We start from the raw sequence: 22,987 nt of genomic DNA, 5'->3' as shown, positions 1-22,987 counted from the left end.
ATAGCTGCTAAAACATTTGGGGGAGGGATATACATATTGGGTTGGCCAAAAAGTTCATTTGGTTTTTTCCATAAGATGGCTCTAGGAGCGCTTACTTGACTTAACTTCATTAGAAACAATTTGGTTAGATTGTATTGCGACAGCTCTCATATCAGCATACAATTAAAAAAAAAACTTATCAAAGTTGGTGAATTTTTGTGTAGCCATTTTAATACTGAAGATGGAAGAAAATAAGCAACATATTTGGCATATTATGATTTATTATTTCAAGAAAGGTAAAAAGGCACTGAAACACACAAAAAAAGATTTGTTCAGTGTATGGAGAAGGTGCTGTGACTGATCAAATGTGTCAAAAATGGTTTGCGAAGTTTTGTGCTAGAGATTTCTCACTAGACGATGCTCCACAGTCAGGTAGACCACTTGAAGTTGATAGTGATCAAATAGAGACATTACTTGAGAGCACTCAACGTTATACCATGCAGGAGATAGCTGACATATTCAAAATACCGAAATCAAGCATTGAAAATCATTTGCACCCGCTTACATATATAATATAACTTATTAATCGCTTTGATGTTTGGATTCCACATAAGTTAAGTGGGGGAGAAAAACCTTCTTGGCTGTATTTCTGCATGCGATTCTCTACTTAAACATAATGAAAATGTTCTGTTTTTTAAACAAATTGTGGTGGGCGATGAAAAGTGGATAGTTTACAATAATGTGCAATAGAAGAGATCGTGAGGCATGTAATACGAACCACCACTAACCACACCAAAGGCCAGTCTTCATCCAAAAAAGCTGATGTTGTGTATATGGTGGGATTGGAAGGGTGCCCTCTATTATGAGCTCCTTCCAGAAAACCAAACAATTAATTCCAACTAATACTGCTCCCAGTTAGACCCACTGAAAGCAGCACTTGACGAAAAGCATCTAGAATTAGTCAACACAAAATGCATAGTATTTCATCAGGATAACGCAAGACTGCATATTCCTTGGATGACCAGGCAAAAACTGTTCCAGCTTGGCTGGGAAGTTCTGATTTATCTGCCATATTCACCAGACATTGCACCTTCGCATTTCCATTTATTCCCATCTTTACAAAATTCTATTAATAGAAAAAAGTTAAATTCCCTGGAAGACTGCAAAAGGCACCTAGAACAGCACCTCACTCAGAAAGATAAAGAAGCGGGCTTTGCGGCACAGTGGACAGCACAGTGGACTTTTAGTGATGACACAGATGAAGAGTTTTGGGAAGATGGAATGATGAAGTTGCTTGAAGGGTGGCAGAAGATACTAGAACAAAAGGGTGAATATATTGTTCAATAAAGTTATTGATGAAAACGAAAAATGTATCTTTTGGCCAACCCAGTATGTACACGTGAGCATGCAAATATACTATACAGGTTGGGGCGAAAGTAGGTTTACATTTGTAAGTACACAAAACACGGCTTACTCGTGTATCATTATTTGTTTATTATTGTATTAGTTTTCATATGAACAAGTGTAAACCTATTTTTGCCACACCTGGTATAAATACACACAAACAGTTAGGCTTTTGTATGCATAGACTAAATTTGGAGAAATTCAAAGGAAGTGTTAAAAGTAGTTATTTCAGGAGTCAGACTAGGAAAACTGGTTTTGCATTTGTTTTTGAACTTAATACTTTTATTGCCCTTCTTTTTTTATATCAATTTTTAATTTAATTTTATTTTAATTGTTGTTCAAGTACAGTTTTCTGCCTTTTACCCCATCCCAGCCCATCCCCCTAGCCCTCCCCACCTCCGTCCCATTTCCACCCCTGCCTTGTTTTTGTCCATGTGACCTTTATACTTGTTCCTGCAAACCCTTCCCCTTTTCCCCTGAAATTCCCTTCCCTCTCCCCTCTGGTCACTGTCAGCCTGTTCTCAATTTCAGTCTTTGGTTATATTTTGCTTGCTTGTTTGTTTTGTTGATTAGCTTCCTGTATCCCCCTTCTTTAAACCCATACTAAAAAGCATATAACACAAAGTTCACTGTGGTGACATTTCTTTTTGCACTGAAATACATTTTATAAAAAAGATGCACTGCAAAGATCCTTAAAAGTAGTCCAACTGGGTAAATAAATTATTTCTGCAGATTTGTGGTTCCGTTAGCAACATGGATGGACCTAGAGGGCCTTGTGCTGAGTGAAATAAGTCAGACAGAGAAAGACACTATCACCGTCGTGCGGCATTGGTGGTAATTTGTGTCTGGTTCTTTCACCCAGCATAAAGTTTCCAAGGCTCATTCATACTTAGCATGTATCAGTACATCATTACTTTCTATGGCTAAATAATACTCTATGGTGTGGACATATAACATTTTATTTATCCATTTATCAGTTGATGGACATTCGGATTGAATCCTGCTATTATGAAAAGTTCTGAGTTGAACATTCATGTATAATTTTTTGGCTGAACACCTGTTTTCAGTTCTTTTAGGTATATACCCACAGGTAGAATTGCTAGGCCAGGTGCAATTCTGTGTTTAAGTTATCGGTCAATTAATAGTATCCTTTTCAAGATCATTATAATAGCATATATAGATCTAAATAGCTCTATGTCTTTGAACAGCTTTATATGGATGTCTGTCTCTTATTGGTAGACATTTGTATTTTTGTGATTACAAAAATGCTTCAGAGAACATTGTAATGCACAGATCTTCGTGTACTTCTCTAACTAATGGGGTAAAGTAGAATCACTGGGTCAAAAGGTACGTGTTTTTTAAATTTGCATTACTAAGTTGTGCCTATTTATGCTCTCACCAACAGTGTATGAGGGTTCTTGTTTTCTTTCTATTACTTTTATTTGATCTTAAACATAGCTAATAGACTAATTCTCCTATGATATTATTTTTATCATGTCATTTTCTGGCTGAATACATTATTATGCTTATCTCCCATTCCTTAATAATAATAGCTGCCATTATTTTAGAGTATCAATAACATGTGTTAGATACTGTACGTATATTCGCACTTTATTACTTCGCATAGTTTATTTTGTAGATGGCTCGGAGAGATTGTGGCTTAGGTCACAGAGTCAGTAAGCGGCTGAGCCAGGGTTTCAAACATATGTTTGTTAGCAATTTCTTATGTTTTACTCCAGAATACTCTCTGCATATACAAGCATAAATGTTTGTTGTGCAGGTATATGCATGTGTGTGCATGGAGAAAAAGTGTTTGATAGTTGTACATTTAAAAGTGAGTTCTTGCTGATGAATGGAGCTAAGTAAAATTTGCTCAATAGACAGTTCTTTTTTTTTTATCTTTACCCAAGGTAAGGATAAAAAAGGTTTTTATTGATTTTTTCTAGAGTGAGAAGAAGATCGTGTGTGTGGGGAGAAAACATTGATGTGAGAGAGAACCATGGATTAGTTGCTTCCCACATGCGCCCCGACACACCCAACTGGGGATCAAACCCTCGACCTTTTTAGTGTACGGGATGACACTCCCAACGGAGCCACCAGGCCAGCGTGCCAGCGATTCTTAAAACATGGTTTATGGATTGATAACTTGTGTCACAATCTCCTGATATGCTTTTTTAAATTACAGATGCCTGGCATCACTGCAGGCCTGTGGAGAAATGAAGGAACTTGGGAGCTCCCTGGTCAGTGTGGCTCAGGTGGTTGGAGTGTCGTCCCACAAACTGAAAAAGGTTGAGGGTTCAATTCTTGGTCAGGGCATATTCCTCAGTTGCAGGTTCAGTCACCGGCTGAGGCGTGCGCAGCAACAGATTGATGTTTATACCTTCCTCTCTCTAAAATCAATAAGCATGTCCTCAGGTGAAGCTAAAAAAAATAAAGAAATTGGGAGCTTGAGAGGAAATAGTATGGAGTAGGATGCCTTTCTTGCACTTTGAAATATTAGAAAGCTTCTACTCTGTTTACTCATAAATCAAACCTGAGGATAAAGGCATTTTCATCATTCAAAGCAGAAGAAGCTAGAAGGGGAAAAGAAAAGAAATGATCCTGGCAAGGTAGATTGGGCCAAATTATAGGGTCAGAAGTTGAACCACTCACTGGTATTTAATAATATGGACAAGCCACCTAATTTTTCCAGGTGTCAATTTCCTTTACTTTATGAGGGTTAAGCACACTCTGAAGCCAGGCTGCCTGGGCTTGAAATTCTGGCTCTGCTACTTACTAGGTCTACGACTTTGTACAAGTTACATAATTCTCTGTCAGATGCAGATGATGTTGACCCTATAGTGTGTTGTCTCTTAGATTGAATGAGTCAATGTATGGAAGGCTCTTGGAACATTACCTGGCACATGAAATTGGTATGGAAGTCTTAACTTCCAGTTCTGCTGTCTTCCAATTCTTGAGATTTTGACTCATCACCAGATCCTATTCTGAGCTCTACAACACAGGAATTGCTTAAGAGGGCTCATGAAGAACCGTAATTAAAATCCATGAGTCAGTTTTCAGAGCTACCATGCCACAATTATGTGAGGTTAAGAACTGAAATTGGGTGGTGCATTTCCCAGGGGACACAGTGCACATGTGTTTCCTTCTGAAACTTGTTTAGGAAGATGGCCTTAGAGGCTTAATTAAGACTGTAAACCCTGGCATCTACTCGTTGTCTCCCTGGGATGCTAATATTCATTTACAAAGGTTGAACTGATGCCTTCTACTTGCCTTCTTATAGTTCTGTTGTTTCTGATGTTGACAATGTCTGGCTACTGATTTGACATGTACTTACTGTAAGACAGAGAGTAATGCTGTAAAATAGCACATGTACGTTTGAGGATCGTGGCAGGAAGCCCCAGGAAACAGCTTTTCCGAAGTCCTAACAGTTGCTTATGCATTACGTCCCATTGAAAGAAGAACCCAAAACCAAGGATAGTGGGCTTTAGTAAAAGAAAGTCAGTAAAAAGTGTAAGCCAAGACCTTTTATCTTGATTTAAAGATTATTCAAACCCCCTTTTTCCTCTTTGGAGTAGAATCCTCAATAAATAAAACAGATGTGAGCAGAACTACTCTGCTTGAAGTTAAAGTAAGTGGCCTGGAGCCGTGCCTACCGGCCTCTTTCTCACTTACTCGCAGGCCTCCCAGCTGGCCTCTGAGTCACGTTTAAGAACTCTAGGACTCCTGAGCTCAGAGTTTAGAAATGAGTGATATAATTGATTGTAAGTTCATTTTGCCTTAGTATATTATTTATTTTCCCTAATAAAATTGTGAATTGCATCAAAACAAATTCCTTTTGTGGGTTCTGGATCCTGTAATTTATTTGGTTTATTTTTATTGCTCTCTTTCCCGCTTTGGGATACACTCTTGCTCTTAATTCTCCTTCTGATGGCAAACCTCAGCACTAGGTATCCTTCCTATGGAGATAAGATTAACTGGGGTCAAGTATGCCTAACAGCTCTCTACTTGAAGAAAAGAAAAACCTTCTTATGAACTTGAACTTGAATAAAACCTATATCTTGAGCCCTGGATGATATGGCTCAGTGGATTGAATGCCAGCTTGTGAATCGAAAAGTCACTGGTTCGATTGCAGGCCAGGTCTCTGGTTGGGGGCATGTGAGTGGCAACCAATTGATGTCTTGTTGGGGAGCTTTGTCCACAGAGCCCCCCCCCACCCCCTGTCCGCCATGGATGAGAATAAGCCTACCAAGACATAATCTGCTTGGGGAGGAAAGGTCGCCAATCTCTCACAGGAGAAGGACCAAGAGCCTTTTCCTTAATGGCTTTTACTGGGTTCATTTACACAGGAATTCAGGTAAAGCTCATTACTCATTGCTAGGAAGTGAGGATCAAATAACAAGGAACTCTGAGGGCCTATTTTGAGTCAGGGTCAGATAGCTAAAGAGCCGTAAAACTTTTGAGGAACAAACTTACTTCTTCCTTGGACCCTTATCAGTTAATTAAGAGCATTCTAAACAAAGCAGGTTTCACAGGACTTTACATACTCTTTCTTAGGCCTGATCACCCAGGAACCCGCCCTTTCCAGCACAGGGCTGCACCACCCTCAGTCATTGTTTCAGGCTTAGGTGGAACAAGGGAAGTAGGGCAGCCAAGAGATTAGGAGATTCTCTCACAGACAATGAGGACTCAGGCTATGTCAAAGCCGAGGGGCAAGGGTCAATTACCCCCTTTTGCTGTAGCCCCTGAAATCCTTCCTTGGGGGCCTCCCACGTGATCATGTCTGTCTTAGATCGTTCCCCGCTTGGGGGATCTTACCCGTCATCAGCTAACTGACCAAGCACTGGGGCCAGGCAGGGTGAAGTAAAAGGAGCAGAAGTGGTGCTCCTGCCAGGGAGATAAGCTTTTGTCTCCTTGGTGGCTTATGGTCCAAGGTCGTTCCCTCAGCCTTAGCCTTGGTGGGGGTTATAGCTTCTGATACGAGGCAGGGCGGTTCCCAACAATGTCTCTCATATATCGGTGTTTTTCTCCCTCTCAATCTCTCTCCCTTCCCCTCCCTCTATAAAAACAAGCAAGCAAACAAAAAGCCTCTATCTTGACCTCAGGCTGTTTCTTTTTATTCATTTAGATCCCTCTGCCTCTGCTCATTCCAAGGTGGTCATCTTCACAGTTAACTCTTTAGGAAATTCTCAGTCCTACCTTGATGTGGTGCAGAGAAATGTGGATATGTTCAGAGCCCTTGTCCCAGCTCTGGGACATTATAGTCCAAACAGTGTCCTGCTTGTTGCATCTCAGCCAGGTAAAGGTTTCATTTTAAATGCATTTGATGGTCCAGTGCATCAGTAGAATTGCCATTACTGATAAAAGTCATAAAACTAGATTATAAAGGGACGACTAGGGTATTCGGTTAAATTGCTCTTACAAGGAACAGTATAGTATTTCCATATCCTGTCGTCCAGTGACTTCTTATGGCTGGCATTAACTAAAAGGTTACAAATCACAATTTTTAATGTAGTACTACTATTACTATGTTCCAGGTTGTTAGCCATGCTTTCTTCAGTGAGAAAATAAACTCCCAAGAGAAGAATGCAGTGACTTAAGTGAAAGATCTTTTGTTAATTCTGAAGCATCGTAAAATGTTAGTGAGCATGCCGATTTTTAACATTTTGTATTTTAAATTGTTTAAAGTGTTTTATCTAAAAAATAAATATTTTCAAAGAATTAGGTGTGGTACTGGACTCAAATTGGTGATCACATTTTTTTAATGTTCTCAATATAAGAGTATGGTATGCATTCACTTGTTTTCCTATAGTAATTGGTTGAGGGACACTGATCTCTTTAATTCCTTACATCCTTTGGCATGTAAGAAGAAAGCAGTTGTGTTTTTGTCCCTATACTGCATAGTGGTGGTATGTGAGTCAATATTTTAATTTAAAGATAGAAACTTAGCCTAAGATAGATGTTAAAGAGAACTTGACCAGTGGAAAAAAATTATCTTCTGGTTTTCTGTACCCGGATTTTATCCTTCTTGCTTAATGATTCTAGGAAATTATTTTCCACTCAACAATTTCTATTTAACAGCAGAGTTATGTTAAATCATGCTGGAACCTCATTCATGTTTTTAATATACATTAAAAGTACATTATGCCTTATAGTGCATTTAGGACCCAAGAAGAGTGCATACAAGTTCTAATATACTTAGTAAAATAATAAATATTTGTTTATGAACTAAGCTAGAAGTATATTTTTAAAAATCTTTACATGTTCCTCTTGTGTGCAATATTTAGTGGAGGTCATGACCTATGTGACATGGAAGCTGAGTGCATTTCCTGCAACTCGAGTGATTGGAACTGGATGCAATCTGGATTCACAGAGATTACAGTATATTATTACAAATGTTTTGAAGGCACAAACATCAGGAAAACCAGTATGGGTTATTGGTGAGCAGGGAGAAGACAAAGGTAAGAAATACGTTTTTGTTAGTTCTATTGATAACCTGTCACTAACAGCCATAATATTCAGACACATCTGGGGACTCAAGAATCATGGAGTTTAGTTGGTTTTTGTTCCACATTTGAGTGCCTTCTTTATTACATGCCCTGTGTCGTCAATCGAGACCTCAAACTTGTTATTCTAACTATATTTACTCTTCTGTACATTTATAATTAGGCAAGACTCCTTCGTCAGGTTTTGTATTTCCTCAAAACTTTCTTAAAATTTAAAGCTTTCTATATGCTTTGATGTCAAATGTTAACAGCTGTTTAAGACTGGGTTAGAGGTAATTTTTAAAAATTTATATTTTTCTGTGTTTCCTAATTTTGTCATTATGGATATGTAGTATTTGTGTAGTTTTTAAGAAAATTATTTTAATGAAATACAAAAGTATTTTAAATCTGCATTAAATCTGTGCTGGTTACCTAGAAAGTTCACTGCCAGAGTCAGGCTATAGAATAAATCTTTACAAAACCTGACAATGTAATTCAAGCAGAAATACTCTTCAGGTTCAAAATGCCCCCTGAGATTAACCACTAATCAGTAGGACCCTTGATAAGGGTAGTGAACAAGAACTTGGAGCAGATGCATTGAGTAATGGATGTTTAGGGGTTTAAACAAACCTGAGACCTGAATTTTACTTGCTACTCTATTCGAGTTCTGGTCCATGTCAATCTTTGGCTTGTCTGATTATTGCAAATCTCCCAGTTAGTTTTCTCGTTGCCCCCTAGTCGATCAAATTAATAATGATACTAGCCAAAACTTACACAGTGTTTACTATATGCTTTCAAATATTAATTCAATCTTCCTAAATCATATTCCTCTTTTCAAAAAATTTCACTGGCTTCTTCTGACCAAACCATTAAATTCCTTTGCTTGGCATTCAAGGAGTCCCAAAATATAGCCCTGATTTTCTTTCCCAATTACAGATATGGAGGTAGTCATGTCATTGAAGAGCTGGTAGGGACCCAAGGGATCATCAATTATACTTTGTTTTAGGGAGCCAGAAGTGGGTGCAGGATGGTAAGAGTAGAGGCTCCTGGGGAGCCTGTAGCTTTGCCAGTCAAAGAAGGACTAAAACCCAGGTCCCATGCTTCCTAGCCCCAACCCAGAACTTTGCTTCAGCCACAGGGACCCTAGCTCACCGCATTTCCCTCCTCCATAATCCTTTCTCCCTCCCTTGCAGCGTTTTTAAACCTCATCCTTCAAGCTCTCTATCAGGACCCCCTTATTTACACTCTGAAGTTTTTCCTGATCACATCAACTCCACAGTGATTTTTTTCATTCCTTGCAGCTTAAAGTTATTGTTAGCTACATGGTGATTAACCATTTATTGTCTCATGATGTTTATTCTTTTGTGAAACTGCTGTCTATCCTGATCCAGTTTGAATTTTGTTGTATGTGCACCTTCTCCTTATTAAAAGTGTAAGTTATTAAGCTGTTCTTCTAGTTGAAAAAGTCATACGTTCACATTGTAAAAAAATTAAATCATACAAAAAGATATACAGTGAAAAAATGTCTCTTCTGTGCCAGACACCCAGTTCCCTTTCTCTCAAAGCAATCACGGTTACCTGTTTCTGATGTAATCTTAGAGAAATGTTTTGTGAATAGACAGGTGCATGTATGAAATTTACATCATATGTTATTCTTTACCTTGCTCTATTACTTATTGCTATGACTCGAAAATGATTGCTATATATATATATATGTATACATATACATGTATGTATGTATATATATGTCATTCTTTTTAACTACTGGATATACCAAAATTTATTTAACCAATCCCCCAAATAAGTGACAATTTTCAAGTGAGTTAGAACATTTCACAATATGGTTGCATTAATATCACAAATTGTACAGAGAAAATAAAGGCTGATGTGACAATAACTAAATCTACAACACTGTGTTGGCTGCTATTAGAGCTATTTTGATGAATAAGAACCCAGTGCTGTCTTTAGGCAGATTAGAGACAGGTCCAAGGGAAGAAGGATGAAAGCACAAGGAAGGATGTGGTAATTCTGTCCTGAGAATGGGAACTAGAATAGAGGGCTGTAGGTGCATGTGAATTGGGGTTACTAAGTATAATATGTAATATTCGACACATGTAAAAATATGTAAAATTTGACACATATAATGTATATGTATGTTTTAAAACATAATAATAGAATATACATTCATGAATACACACTCAATTATTAAGAACATTACCGATGCCACCGAAGCTGACTATGCCCTGCCCAGCCCATCTCCCTGTCTTCCGTCTAGATACCACTGCCAGATCGTTTTTCATCCTGTCTTCTGCTTTGTTTCACAGATAAGTTATGTCTGGGGATAGGTATGCTTAGGTTGGCCTTGAAGCCAGAAATGGATTAGAGGCTCCCTCTGCTGGTTTCATGTGTAGATACGAGCTGATTATATTTTTAAGTGCTACAACAATAGCAATTATAATTATTATTTTCTATTGAGTGGCTATTATGTGTATTAAATGGTTTGCATGTCTTACCCTGAGAAGGGGGTGGTGGTTTTCCAAATTAATAGATGAGAAAGCTTAAAACTAATTTGCTTGCAAGGGCATCTAGTAAGGGCGAAACTGGAGTTTAAACCCTGATCCGCTCCAAAGCTGTGCTTTTGCTTGCTGTGACTTAATGAGACAATTTACCTACCGTACTTAGTACAGGGTCTGGCACTGAGTCCATGCTCAGTAAGTGGTAGCTGTCACTACAGTCATCAGCAAGACGGTGGTGAAAATGGACAGGACATGTAAAACTAGACTCTGAAGTAAAGCAACATTAGGGTTTGGAAACATAAGAATAGTAGGTGTGTAAGTAAAATTATTCTCTCCAAGTATTTCAGAGACAAATGACAACTATAGTCACATGACATACAAGACCCTTTAGGATCTGTTTCCTGCTTCCTTCCCCAGCTTCATCTTCTGCCCTTCTGCCAGGCGATCTGTGCTAGTCAGATGGTCACCTTGCAGTTTCCTGAATGGCTCGTGCACTCTCATGCCTCCTTGCCTTTGCACCTGATGCTTCCTTTCCCTGAACATTCACTCACTTGACTAACTCCTGCTTGCCCTTCAAGACTAGGCTTGAGTGCCACCTCTCCCAGGAAGCCTTCCTGAATTCTCCAGGTTAAGTAAGTTCATGCCTCTATTATAAACATTATCACGCTATATTATAACTGCATATTTACCTGTCTGTTCACCCCACCAAGACTGTAAGTTCCTTGGAATGGTCTCAATAAATGAATGAAATGAATGATCTTGAGATGAATGAATTTCAGATTCAGATTCATTTCAGTTTCAAAAGAATGAATGATCTTGACACCGTCTTGTGACCAAAAGTCATTCATATTATGCCCCACCAAATTAGACAGTCAGCAAAACATGTACTTTGGAGCTGCTGTTTTCAGCTGTGATACTGAAATCGCATGTGAACTGCAGATCACTCTTTCCAGTGGAGTTTTAGAAATCCAAGGCTGGACCTCAGCACAGAGTGTTCGGTTGTCTGCTTTGGGTATCAACCTTATGGAAGGGGTAGGTGTTATATGTGATGGAAAAATGCTATTCCATGGTTGTTTTTTATTAAAATTTGGGGTTCCGAGGGTTATTGTTCTTGAGAAGTAAAACCAGAAAGATTAGGATCAATATTAGATATAATATTTGAAAGGGCTCCTTAAACTAGGATGGATTTGCATTTAGGAAGTTCGAAGGGCTGGGCAGTAAATGAACAAAAAATGAAATAATTAAGTCCAGCTAAACTTAATTTAAAATTCTAATGACTGTCACAAGCAAATTTGAACATTTGGACATTTGAAAATAGTGAAACTTTCTTCCTCTTTCCAAGTGTTCTTTTCTCATGACTCAGAGAGGAAAGATTAAGAATTTGATCAGTGTGTAATATACAATGGTAGTAATACTCACAATTAATTATTTCTAGATATTGTGCCCTTTGTCTTTTTTTGTACCTACCTTGCCCCTTTATTCGTCTTTCCAAGGTATATAATGGCTGTATTTCATTTAACATTTTCCTGCAATTTCCTATACACTGTGAATATATTAATAATGTACCAATATTTTTCTGGAAAATAAGTCATGTATAATCCTTCTGTTCAAGTAAAACAGTTTTTAAAGTCCCTCAATCTGTCCACATTTATTTATATTTTTCAAAAAACAATTTTTGCTTTCTGTGTTTTTCAACTTAATTAATGCAAGTATGTCTTCCTCTTTTGTTGCAAAATATAATTATGGATTGTGTGTGAGGTCAGTTCTGTATTATCTCCTGAGCATTCTTTTAAAAAAAAAAAGTTTATTGAACATATAAACATAAATATGTTTAAACATATTAAACATAAACATGTTTTAGAAGGGGGGAGAGGGAGAGAGAGAGAAGCAGAAACATTGATCTGTTGCCTCCTGCACACACCCCAACCAAGAGTGAACCTACAGCCTAAGTATGTGCCCTGGCTGGGAATCGAACCCCCGGCCTTTTGATGTACAGGAAGATGCTCCAACCACCTGAGCCACACTGGCAAGGGTTCTCCTGAGAATTCTTTACCATGGTAACGAACATGTGTGAGAGGACACACAAGATGAACAAATGGTCCCTGCCTCCCAGAAGCTTACAGTCAGTTGGAGGAAGGGAGGCATCTGGATACACATGATGGTCTTTGTTACTGACACGTCTCTAAATGGCCTAATTTTGAATGCAGTTTAGAGACTCGTATTTTAAACATAAGACAGTCTTATATATCTGAGTGTGTTTTTGTCTTGCTTACTCAAATGAAGATTTGTATCAAAGAATGTCTTCACAGAGATGAGAAACAGGTGAATATTAGAAAGGTTTAAAAATGTTGGCTTTCTGATCTGTCCCCTAAAGCAAGGGACATAAAGGAAAGAATAAACAAATGGGACCTCATCAAATTAGACAGCTTCTGTGTGGCTAAAGAAAACAGCATTAAAATCAAAAGAGAACCAACTATATGGGAAAACATATTTGCCAGTGATACCTTGGACAACGGTTTGATCTCCAAAATATATAAAGAACTCACACGACTCCACTCTAAGAAGACAAACAACCCAATTAAAAGATGGGCAAAAGACTTGAACAGACACTTCTCTAAGGAGGACATACAGAGGGCCCAGAGACATAGGAAAGCATGCTCAGCATCACTAACCGTCAGAGAGATGCAAATTAAAACCACAATGAGATACTACTTCATACACATCAGAATGGCCATCATAAACAAATCAACAAACAAGTGCTGGAGAGGTTGTGGAGAAAAGGGAACCCTAGTGCACTGTTGGTGGGAGTGCAGACTGATGCAGCCACTGGAAAACAGTATGGAATTTCCTCAGAAAACTAAAAATGGAACTGCCATTTGACCCAGCAATTCCACTCCTGGGATTATATCCTAAGAGCCCTGAAACACCAATTCAAAAGAACCTCTGCACCCCAATGTTTATAGCAGCACACTTTACAATAGCTAAGTGCTGGAAGCAACCTAAGTGCCCATCAGTAAATGAGTGGATCAAAAAACTGTGGTACAGTTACACAATGAAATTCTACACAGCAGAAAGAAAGAAGGAGCTCCTACCCTTTGTGACAGCAAGGATGGAACTGGAGAGCATTATACTAAGTGAAACAAGCCAGACAGTGAGGGACAAATACCATATGATCTCACCTTTAACTGGAACATAATCAACAAAAGAAAAAAGCAAACAAAATATAACCAGAGACATTGAAATTTAGCACAATAGCCAGAGGGAGGGGGGAGGGGCCAATGGAGGGAGGGGTTTTCAGGAACTACTATAAAGGACATATGGACAAAACCAAGGGGGAGGGTGGCAGCAAGGGAGGGAGGGAGGTTTGGCTGGGGTTGAGGGGAGTGATGGGGGGTAAATGCAGACAACTGTAATTGAACAACAATAAAATAATTTTTAAAAAACTAAACTAAATAAATTACTTTATACAACTATAAAAAATAAATTTAACTTCATTTGAAAAAATAAAAATGATGATTTTCAATTCAATATTAAAATGTGATATAAATATTGAGTTCACATGCTCAGCTTTGAATTTTTTATTGTTTTTATAATTAGTGTAGTAGAGGAAATGGGTAACACCAAAGATGCTCTCAGCAAACAGGACCTCGCCTGTCTTAACCACTGTGGAAATCTAGCCCAGAGTAGGTGACCAAATTACTCCTCACCTAGTGAAAGACATTAGTCTGTGCGTTTCCCAGCTGATCAAATGTCATGTGTTTGCAGTACTTCAGGTCCGATTATTCATAGCCTGCTAAGGAAAGAAAGCTTTCTACGTTCAAATGGCCCTGGTATAACTATTGTTAATGAGAGGGGACAGATGAGTGGGCTGCAAGTAGACTTTGGGGATCATGTGGTTTGGGGATCCCCGCTCAAAGTCTTTCCTACTGCACACAGTCAATATAACACACAGTGGAAAATATAGCTATTGCTAGAAGGGGTTACCCTTGACTTCACACAATCATTTATCACATCTTAATCCTGTGAGAGTTATTGACAAAATATAATTAATTTTTCATTTACTTCCAGTGACCAAATGGGGTGGCCAAGAAGAAGTAATGAGTCATAACGCTCAGGTGCAGCTGTCCGGCAGGTAACACTGAGTGGAACTGTGCATTTCTCCAACTAACACTCATGGCCCTCATTGCTAACACAAGAGCTGTTCACATGGCATGTGCTTACGAGGTTCCTGTGGACAGAACTAGCTAGTACGGACAAATCCGAAAGTATGAGTGGGCAGTGTTTTCTGTTCTTTGAGTTCGTATCTGAAAGTGGATCCAAGAGTGCTTTGCAAACTCTGTTTAAGATACATAGTTGGCACTTAAAGGGCAGAACAGTATCCTGATTTGTAGGCAGAGATTTGCTACTTCTATATCTGAACATCTGAGGATATTGAAACTTTCCTGAAATGTAGAAGAGAATTTCTGCATAGCACTTAAAAATGAATGTGTATTTGTTAACCATTCATAAATACATTTAGAAATTAGTCTAACAGGAACGGATAAGCCATATAAGTTCAGGCAAAACCAAAGTGTGATGCGCAGATCCTTGTATCTCGTGCTTTATTCAGAGGCCTTTCAGGGTCTGTAGGTTGGGCTCTCTGTATATTTTCATGCCATCTTTTATTTCACCATCACATAATGACATGCTTTCCTGCAGTCTAAGTGGTGGAGATTTATAGCTTTTTAAACCTTCAGCATATGGCCCTGACTGGTATGGCTCAGTAGGTTGGACATTGTCCCACAAACCCAAAGGTCACCAGTCCATTTCCAGGTGGAGCACATGCCCAGGATGCCGGCCAGGTCCCTGGTTGGGGGAATGTGAGAGGCAAAACCAGTCAATGTTTCTGATCAATGATTCTCTTGTACATTGGTGTTTCTCTCTCTTTCTGCTTCCCATCCCTTCACTCTATAAATAAATAAATCCTTTCCCAAAAGAACCCTTCAGCTTATGGTTTTCAGAATATAACAACTGGAAAGAATATTCTTTTATTGAGAAGAATAGTGTGTTGTATAATCCATTTTAACCCAATTCTTTATATATTCTTTACAGCTTTTAAAAGGAAGAAATTCAAACATGATTTTTAAATTTATATCATTTTTATTAGTTACAAAAGAATGTATACTATTATAAAACTCTACTGTAGATATCTATAAAATAGAAAGTGAAAAGCTGGGATAATTCCATTCTCTAGAAGCTATCACTTTTAACAGTTTAAATGCCCATATGTTCAAATCTTTTTTCAATGCTTCTGTAAACATCGTTTTTTAAATTATTTTTATAATAATAGATTTATGCCATTCATATTATCCTGTAACTTGATCTGTTTCCTTAGTAATAAATCTTGGACATTTTTTCCATATTGTACATATAAATCTACTTCATCCTTCCCAAGAGCTACATGGCACTGCATTTGGTAGTTATTTATTTAACCAGTCACTTTTTAAAAAAGAATTTATTTAGTATTTATTTTTAGAGAGAAGGAAAGGGAGGGAGAAAGAGGGAGAGAGGCATCGATGGGTGAGAAAAGCACTGATCTGTCGCCTTTCACACGCCTCCAACCAGCGACCTGACCGCAACCCAGGCCTGTGTCCTGACTGGGAACCCAAACGGCGACAGTTGGCTGGCTCTACAGGATGATGCCCAGCCCACTGAGCCAAGCCAGGCAGGGCTAACCAGTCACTTTGGGTGAACTGTTTCCAGAATTCTTTCTGTCTGAAGCAAGGCAAACATACTTTTTTTTTTTTTTTCTATCTTTGCACACTTGAGCAATATGGCTGCAGGACAGATTCCTGGAAGGGAAATTTCTAGGTCAGGTGTTGCCGAATCTTTCTCCTAAAAGGTAACTCTCACCAGCAGTTATGAGAATGCCTGTTTCTTTGTAGCTTCTCTAAAAGTAGTGACCAATTTTTAACATATTTGCCAATTTTGATAGGCAAAACTGGTGTATATTGTTTTAACTCATATCTAGTTAAATAGTAGTGGTGGTGGTGAGCATCTTTTTATGTTATTTGGCCATTTGTATTTCCCTCTGTGAACTGCCTATTTGACATTTTAAGAAAAACCTTAATCATTAGTTTATCTGTAGGTTTTCCTAACAATTACTCTATAGCTCTTATTTCTCATTATAAAAATATGTAATTAATACCTTAACTAGAAGGTAAAACTAAATGTGTATTTTGTTCATTTTCTGAGGTCTTTTGTTTTTTGTTGTTTTTGTAACCTAGAGCCGTGGAATTATTGAGGGAAAAAGGTCAAAGATCCTGGTCTGTTGGACTATCAGTAGCTGACCTGGTTGACAGTCTTATAAATGATAAAAAGAAAGTGCATTCTGTATCAGTCTTAGCAAAGGTAATTCCTATTCTCATTCTCTCATATTTTTAAATTTTTGTTACTAGTATAAAACCAGAAAGGTGCTATTCACACTATAACCGAGTGTCCTCAATATCACCAGCTTTTAGAGTAACACTGGGGAAGAGACAGTTCGGTCTAAGCCCTGTCCCACTTGGCTGTGGGAATTCTGGACTCCTGTCATGTTTCTCCTCCCCTCATGTAATTCTAGGGAATCCCCAAGAAGCATTCGCATATTCCATAAACAGCTCGCGGTTGTCATTTACCACCTCCGCCAGCCAGGTCACCGCAGACCGCACTGGTCATCAGTCTGCACTCTCCAGTTCAGGGTGTCCTTACCACTTCCAAGCATGAAGTCCCTAAAGCACAGCTAAGACCAGGCACAAATGCTTAACCAAATGTTCTGGAAAACTTAGGAATACCAGGAGAAATAAAACATGGAAAGGAAAATGTAAAACAGATTACTGTATTTGACTGCACCCAGGGCCCAGTCGGTGCCCCTCCCTGGGAATCTGCTCTGACAGCTCAGCCCCCATCCTGCTCCCCATATTGCAGGGGGCTACCTCCCTTCCCACGGAGGGCACGTCTCTGACCAAGTCCCTCCTGTCTCACAAACAATTTCTGAAACAATAGCTTGAGTTCAGAAAATAAATGAACAATTTTTTTTAAAAGTTCAACTGTATCACTTGGTACTAGGGCTATAAAAGCAAGAAAGTAACCATATCTATGATAGTAACTTCTTTGCAGTGATTCAGCTGTATTATAATCTAATTTTATTCATTTCAGGGATATTATGATATAAATAGTGAAGTGTTTTTAAGTTTGCCTTGCATCCTGGGAACCAGTGGGGTATCTGAAGTCATCAGAAGCTCAGGGAAAGAAGACGGGGTGACTGAGAAGCTCCAAGGCAGCGCATCTTCGCTCCACGATCTCCAGCAGCAGCTAAAGCTCTGAGCCTCAAGTTCAGAGTTACCTGAAAGGAAAGGTCATTTAGTTTTGCCAACACATATAGGGTTGAGAACTTCTGTATTTTATTACTTACTTTTACAAACTGCTTGGTCAAGGTAGGTGGTTTCTTGGTTAGTCTTGTAATTTGAATTCTTAAAGAGTTAGATAAGGAGGGAGGAAAATCCAGTTTTCTTTGTTGTTCTTGGGATATCTGTGTTCTTTCAACCTGGAGCAGAGATAAGCATGACCTGCAGTTACATCACGTAAAACTCCGTATCCTCAACTAAAGGCATGTTCAGCACTTCGGGAATATTTTGAAAGTAATACATTTTTAGAAGACAGTTACTCCTTGACAGTTACAGTAAACATGATGAGCTGAAGGCCCATTGTGGATTTAGGAAATCTGTGCTAGGTGTGCAAAGGATCCACAGTTTAAGGTATTGTTTCTTCCTTAAAATACAGTTGACAGTAATGGTAGTAAAGCATTTTGTTTTCCCTCTTCGATTAATTAGCTACCAAAGTATGGAAAAGAATTTACATGTACTTTAAAATAGTAAAGGGGAAAATGAAAAATTTTTAAACATATGAAGACAAAGTATAGTTTAACTTCTAGTGGGACTGTCCTCTTTGAAATTTTCTATAATCTCTTTCTGGGCTATATCAGATCTCTAATATATCATAAACTCACTGTAATATTAGTAGAATCATAGAGAAATGTGCATTTTGATGGTGAACAAGAGCCAAGCAGTTTACTTTAAAGCTGAAATATGAGGGGGAGAGGCTGGATGGACTGATTATTCTGAGCAGATCCTTCAGTGACTCCCAAAGAAATGATGGGAGTCCATCCACTTTGATGCTGGGTGGACGGCAGTATGTTCACGTGCAAAAGATAGCCTATTATCACTAAGGTGGTGTGCAACTAACAGTGACAGCTAACACCAGCACTTCTTATATTTCAGGCAGTGTGATGAGCACTTTATTATTTTACTGAATCTTCAACAGTAGTCCATCGAGGTAGGGACTATTATCATTATCATTTTGTAGAGCAGGGAATTGAGCTTTAGTGACCAAGGTCTCATGGTTAAAGGGTGCTTATCACATAACTTCTACCTTTTTTAAGTATTAGAAGAGGGAAAAGGTCTAAAAGCAAAAATAGTCACCATCAGAGTAAAGCTGGGGTTCTGTACTCTTCCATTCTCGAGTAGGAGCTGACTTTTTTCCAACATAGTTTTTAGAAAGATTAATTCCCTGACTTCCCAGACTTTCCCTCAGCAAGTAGCAGAGAGGGGTATGCACGGAGGTAGGTGTGTATTTATTTGGTCACTCAGGTAGTATTGACTGCCAGCTGACTGTGCAGTAGGCACTGCATTTTAGGTACTGTAGATATAGTGGTGAGCAAACCTGGACTAGGTACAAGCCCTATGTTCCTTATAATGTAGTATGGAAGACATAATAATCAAATCTCACAAATAAATGTGCAATTGAAAATGTAGTAAGTACTGTGAAGAAGTCCAGGTGCTTTGAAAGCATATCATAAGTCAATCCATACCTGGTCAGAGAGATAGGAACCTAGACAGAGAGGAAACAGTCAGACTAAGGTTAATTTAGTATAATAACAGATGCTTGTAATGACGAGCTTAAATCATTCAGGAAAGGTGAAATTATATTGTGTCCTATGTTTGGACAACCCAGGGCACATGCCTGGGTTGTAAGACAGGTCCCCAGTAGGGGACATATGAAAGGCAACCACACATTTATGTTTCTCTCCCTCTCTTTCTCCCTCCCTTCCTCTCTCTCTAAAAATAAATAAATCTAAAAAAAAAAGAAAGCAGGAAAGTATTTCATATGCTTGGAAGGATTCCCACCAGAATTAACTAGTATAAAACCTTAGACACTTGAAGAAATGAGCATTACTTCTGTGTAAGTTCACTAAATGGAAAGATTATTTCCGTATTACTCTAAAAATGTATACTCATTGCCTATTTGCATGATGTAGGCAAGTAAAACTGGAAGAACAATTCTTATGTTTTTTGAAAACACAACTAGCCTTTTTTAATGTCAGATATCTAATAAGAAATTAGATAATTTATATTAATATGCTCTTAGACAATAACCTGACTACAAGACATTGTATTATAGATGAATTGCCAAGAATTCGATACATTAATTATAAAAAGAAACATGTTAGTACAACAAACACTTACTGAACATCTGTTATTTAAAGTACTGTGTTAGAATCTGAGTATCCAAGGAGGAGTAACAGCTCTTGCCCTACAGAAGCCCACGATATAGAAGTAATTCTATCAAATAGTTCCTTGTATCAGATAGTTCCTTGTATCAGATAGCTCCTCAAGTGTTGAATATTATCAATCATGTTGTCTACATTCCATATAAAAGTCAAGAAGCAGTACCACCACCACCTCACTATGATTTGGTGATAATTGACATTCATGATGCTGCTATTAAATTTCACTTTTATTTTTCCCAAAATCATGTAATATCCCTTGTTATGATTTTTAGTGAAGCTTGAATTGAAGTGATTCTTTGATATTGTAGCAGAAATAAATATTTTATTTTTCCAGTTTTACATTGTAAAAACAGTGAATAAAATAAACATTGACTTTAAAATCAGGAGATTCCTAATTTATTGAGTGGAAGGAAATTTATTCAAGTTGAGGAGGAAGATTCTTTCATATAATTCTGTGGTTCCCAAGACATTTAGTTTTTTTGTTTTAAGTATCTTCAATGCAAAATGAAGAGACTGGATTTTGTTGTTCTCAAACTTTAAAAAGATTACTTTTTAGCAAGAAAACTTTAAAAACAATATATTACCTGTACTCCCTCAATTGATAAAAGCAAGGTTGCTCCAAGTGAAGGTACTCCTGAGTAAGCTGTGGCCCTCAGAACAATTTGAAAACCACATTGGAGACAATTGTACTTAACAACAATAAAAAAAGTTGAAAGAAAAGAAAACCACATTGCTTTTAAAGACATAAAAGAGGTACAGTGGCAAGATAGACTGCCATGCAGTTTTGTTTGACTGGAGCTGTGTGCTTTACTAACGTGTGTATTCAAAAAAAATTATACCTGTTGGAATAATTTTTATTGTTGGCGTGTGCGTGCAACAGTTTGTAATAATGCTTCCATGTGGTGTCAGTTATGCCCTCTTGTGTATGTGACCTTCACCGAGGTGCCAGTTTAGAAGGGAATTAATACTACAGCCTGTTCCTCATTAGCACTAGGCTAAAATCACCCAAATTATCATACATCATCAAAACCAAGTTTTACAGCACGTTTAACGACATTGTACTTAAAACGGGTGGTGATGTGCAATGACCAACATGACTAGTTCTTCATAAATGACTATGAAGAACTCTTATTGGTGGTAGAAATTCAATTAGGATCAAGTTCTCTTGTGCACACGGCAATGAGCATCTGAAGATGAGCCTGCCCTCAAAGAGTTAGACTTGGACACAAATATAGTGCGAGGTAGAATGCAGCCTGTGTCCTCATTTGTGCCTGGGTACAGACCGGAAGTTCTGACTCAGGGGGAAGGTTTCCTGGAGAAGAAATGACTGCCATGCTTTCTGTGAAATCAGTGCTCTGCAGTTTTCCCTCGTTAACGTATTAAGCACTTTTAAGCTTCAAACAAAAGCCCTGATAATCAGAGAGACCCTGGGCATCATCTCATGCTAGCCTCTCATCTTAGAATTGTTAAAAACTACAGCCAGAGCTAAACGTGCACCTGCCTGCTAATATCACAAGGCCCACGTCAGTGGCAGTTTCCTGACTCCCAGTCCAGTGCCCTCCCATTTGATGAATCAGTCATTCAAGCTCATTGGCGAGACCTCAGTACATTTTTCCTCTCCCTGCACCTGCTCCCCGAGTCAAAGAGCAACTGTGAACACCTGACGATCTTGTCCCAGCCCAGTGTTTCCACCGTCGGAACACACCGCCCTCATCACTGGGACCAGACAACACCTGAGCCTCGGGTGGGTGGGAACCAACCCGGCTTCAGGGATTACCTCGGAAGTGACGTAAAGGAAGCGGAATGTCTGTCGTGGCGGCCGACTTCCTGTTGTTAGAGGCGGGGGGGTGGGGGGCTGGCGAGTCGGTGTGCTGCTGTGTGGGGCGGCCTGGGGCAGCCCCGGAGCGGCTGACCCCCCTGCCTACGGGGACAGAAGCCGCAAGGTGGCCGCCATGGCGGTGTCGGAGAGCCAGCTCAAGAAAATGGTGTCCAAGGTGAGGCCTCGACGCGTTCGCCACCCGGCCCGCCCACCGCCCCTTTCCCTGCCCGGACGGGCCGGGCCCGACGCAGTCCTACGAGCCTCCCCGGCGGGCCGGGAACCCCAGTGTGGCCCTCAGATGCCTTTGCGCCCCCTAGCCCCCGGATCCTTGTCGCCTAGTGCCAGAACCCCAATACAGGTCCAGGGAAGGTCGGGGGCGGCGACAGCCAACAAAGGCATGGAGCGGAGGCCGTCCGCCACCTGCCGCCAGCCCTACTCTCTCCCGGTTGAGTTTGGAGCAGTCTGTGGGGCAATATAGTTTTCGGTTTCGTTTTCATTTTATAAACACAAAGGGAAGGTCCGTACTTAATTCTCGGTTGGGGGCAGACCTCCACACCAGAAGGGATCCGCCAGTCTTCGTCCTTCCCTCCCGGGCCCCCAGAGAGTGTGTCTTTTTCAGTTTTGTATTCCTCACACAGCTCAATACCTGACCCGGGGAGATGAGTAACTGTTGGTTGATAAGGCTCGATTTTAAATAAAAGACGTCTAGAGAATCCAAAATACCAATACCCGCACCACCTCGGTAAAATAAATAGAATTGCATTACCATTTCAGGGACTTTGATTTGCTAAGAGTAACTATTTTTTTAATTTCACTTTTTCAATTACAGTTCACATTCCGTATTGTTTTCTGTTAGCTTCAGGTGCACAGCATAGTGGTTGGACAATTATACAGAGTCATTACAATATTACTGACTGATATTTTGTTCTCTATGCCATACATCCCTGTGACTATTCTGTGACTACCCATTTGTGCTCTTTCACCTTGTTCAACCCAGCCCCCCAACTCCCCTCACTCTCACAACAATCAGCCTGTTCTCTGTATCCATGAGTCTGTTTACATTTTATTTGTTCATTTATTTTGTTCTTTAGATTCCACATGAAAATGAAATCATATAGTATTTGTCTTCTCTGACTAATTTCTCCTAGCATAATACCCTCTAGGTCTATCCATGTGTCACGAATGGTATGGTTCCGTTCTT

General features: G+C 39.2%; 2 protein-coding genes across 7 annotated transcripts in view; both read left to right on the top strand.

Annotated features, from left to right (window-relative positions):
* Positions 1-19,400, top strand: part of UEVLD (UEV and lactate/malate dehyrogenase domains) — a 48,987-nt gene extending 29,587 nt beyond the window's left edge. For 3 of the 5 annotated variants that reach the window (XM_028517579.2, XM_036029125.1, XM_036029124.1), the window contains 5 exons: positions 6,509-6,679; positions 7,668-7,841; positions 14,450-14,513; positions 16,648-16,771; positions 17,558-19,400. In XM_028517579.2, the coding sequence (XP_028373380.1) occupies positions 6,509-6,679; positions 7,668-7,841; positions 14,450-14,513; positions 16,648-16,771; positions 17,558-17,725 (701 nt within the window). In that variant the 3' untranslated portion in view covers positions 17,726-19,400. Of the gene's footprint in view, positions 1-6,508; positions 6,680-7,667; positions 7,842-10,798; positions 11,014-14,449; positions 14,514-16,647; positions 16,772-17,557 lie in introns of those variants that run through there. The other 2 variants (XR_004903936.1, XM_036029123.1) reach the window with 2 other exon arrangements.
* Positions 19,401-21,796: 2,396 nt separating this feature from the next.
* The window catches only part of TSG101 (tumor susceptibility 101), a 40,609-nt gene continuing 39,418 nt past the window's right edge, over positions 21,797-22,987 (top strand). Inside the window, exon 1 of one of the 2 annotated variants that reach the window (XM_036029127.1) lies at positions 21,797-21,961. In XM_036029127.1, coding sequence (XP_035885020.1) covers positions 21,920-21,961 — 42 coding nt within the window. In that variant the 5' untranslated portion in view covers positions 21,797-21,919. The remainder of the gene's footprint in view (positions 21,962-22,987) is intronic. The other variant, XM_036029126.1, reaches the window with a different exon arrangement.

Source organism: Phyllostomus discolor, chromosome 6, assembly GCF_004126475.2.
Source record: "Phyllostomus discolor isolate MPI-MPIP mPhyDis1 chromosome 6, mPhyDis1.pri.v3, whole genome shotgun sequence".
NCBI lineage: Eukaryota > Metazoa > Chordata > Mammalia > Chiroptera > Phyllostomidae > Phyllostomus > Phyllostomus discolor.
The sequence above is the reverse complement of the archived record's forward strand: the minus strand, read 5'-3'. Positions and strand labels throughout refer to the sequence as shown.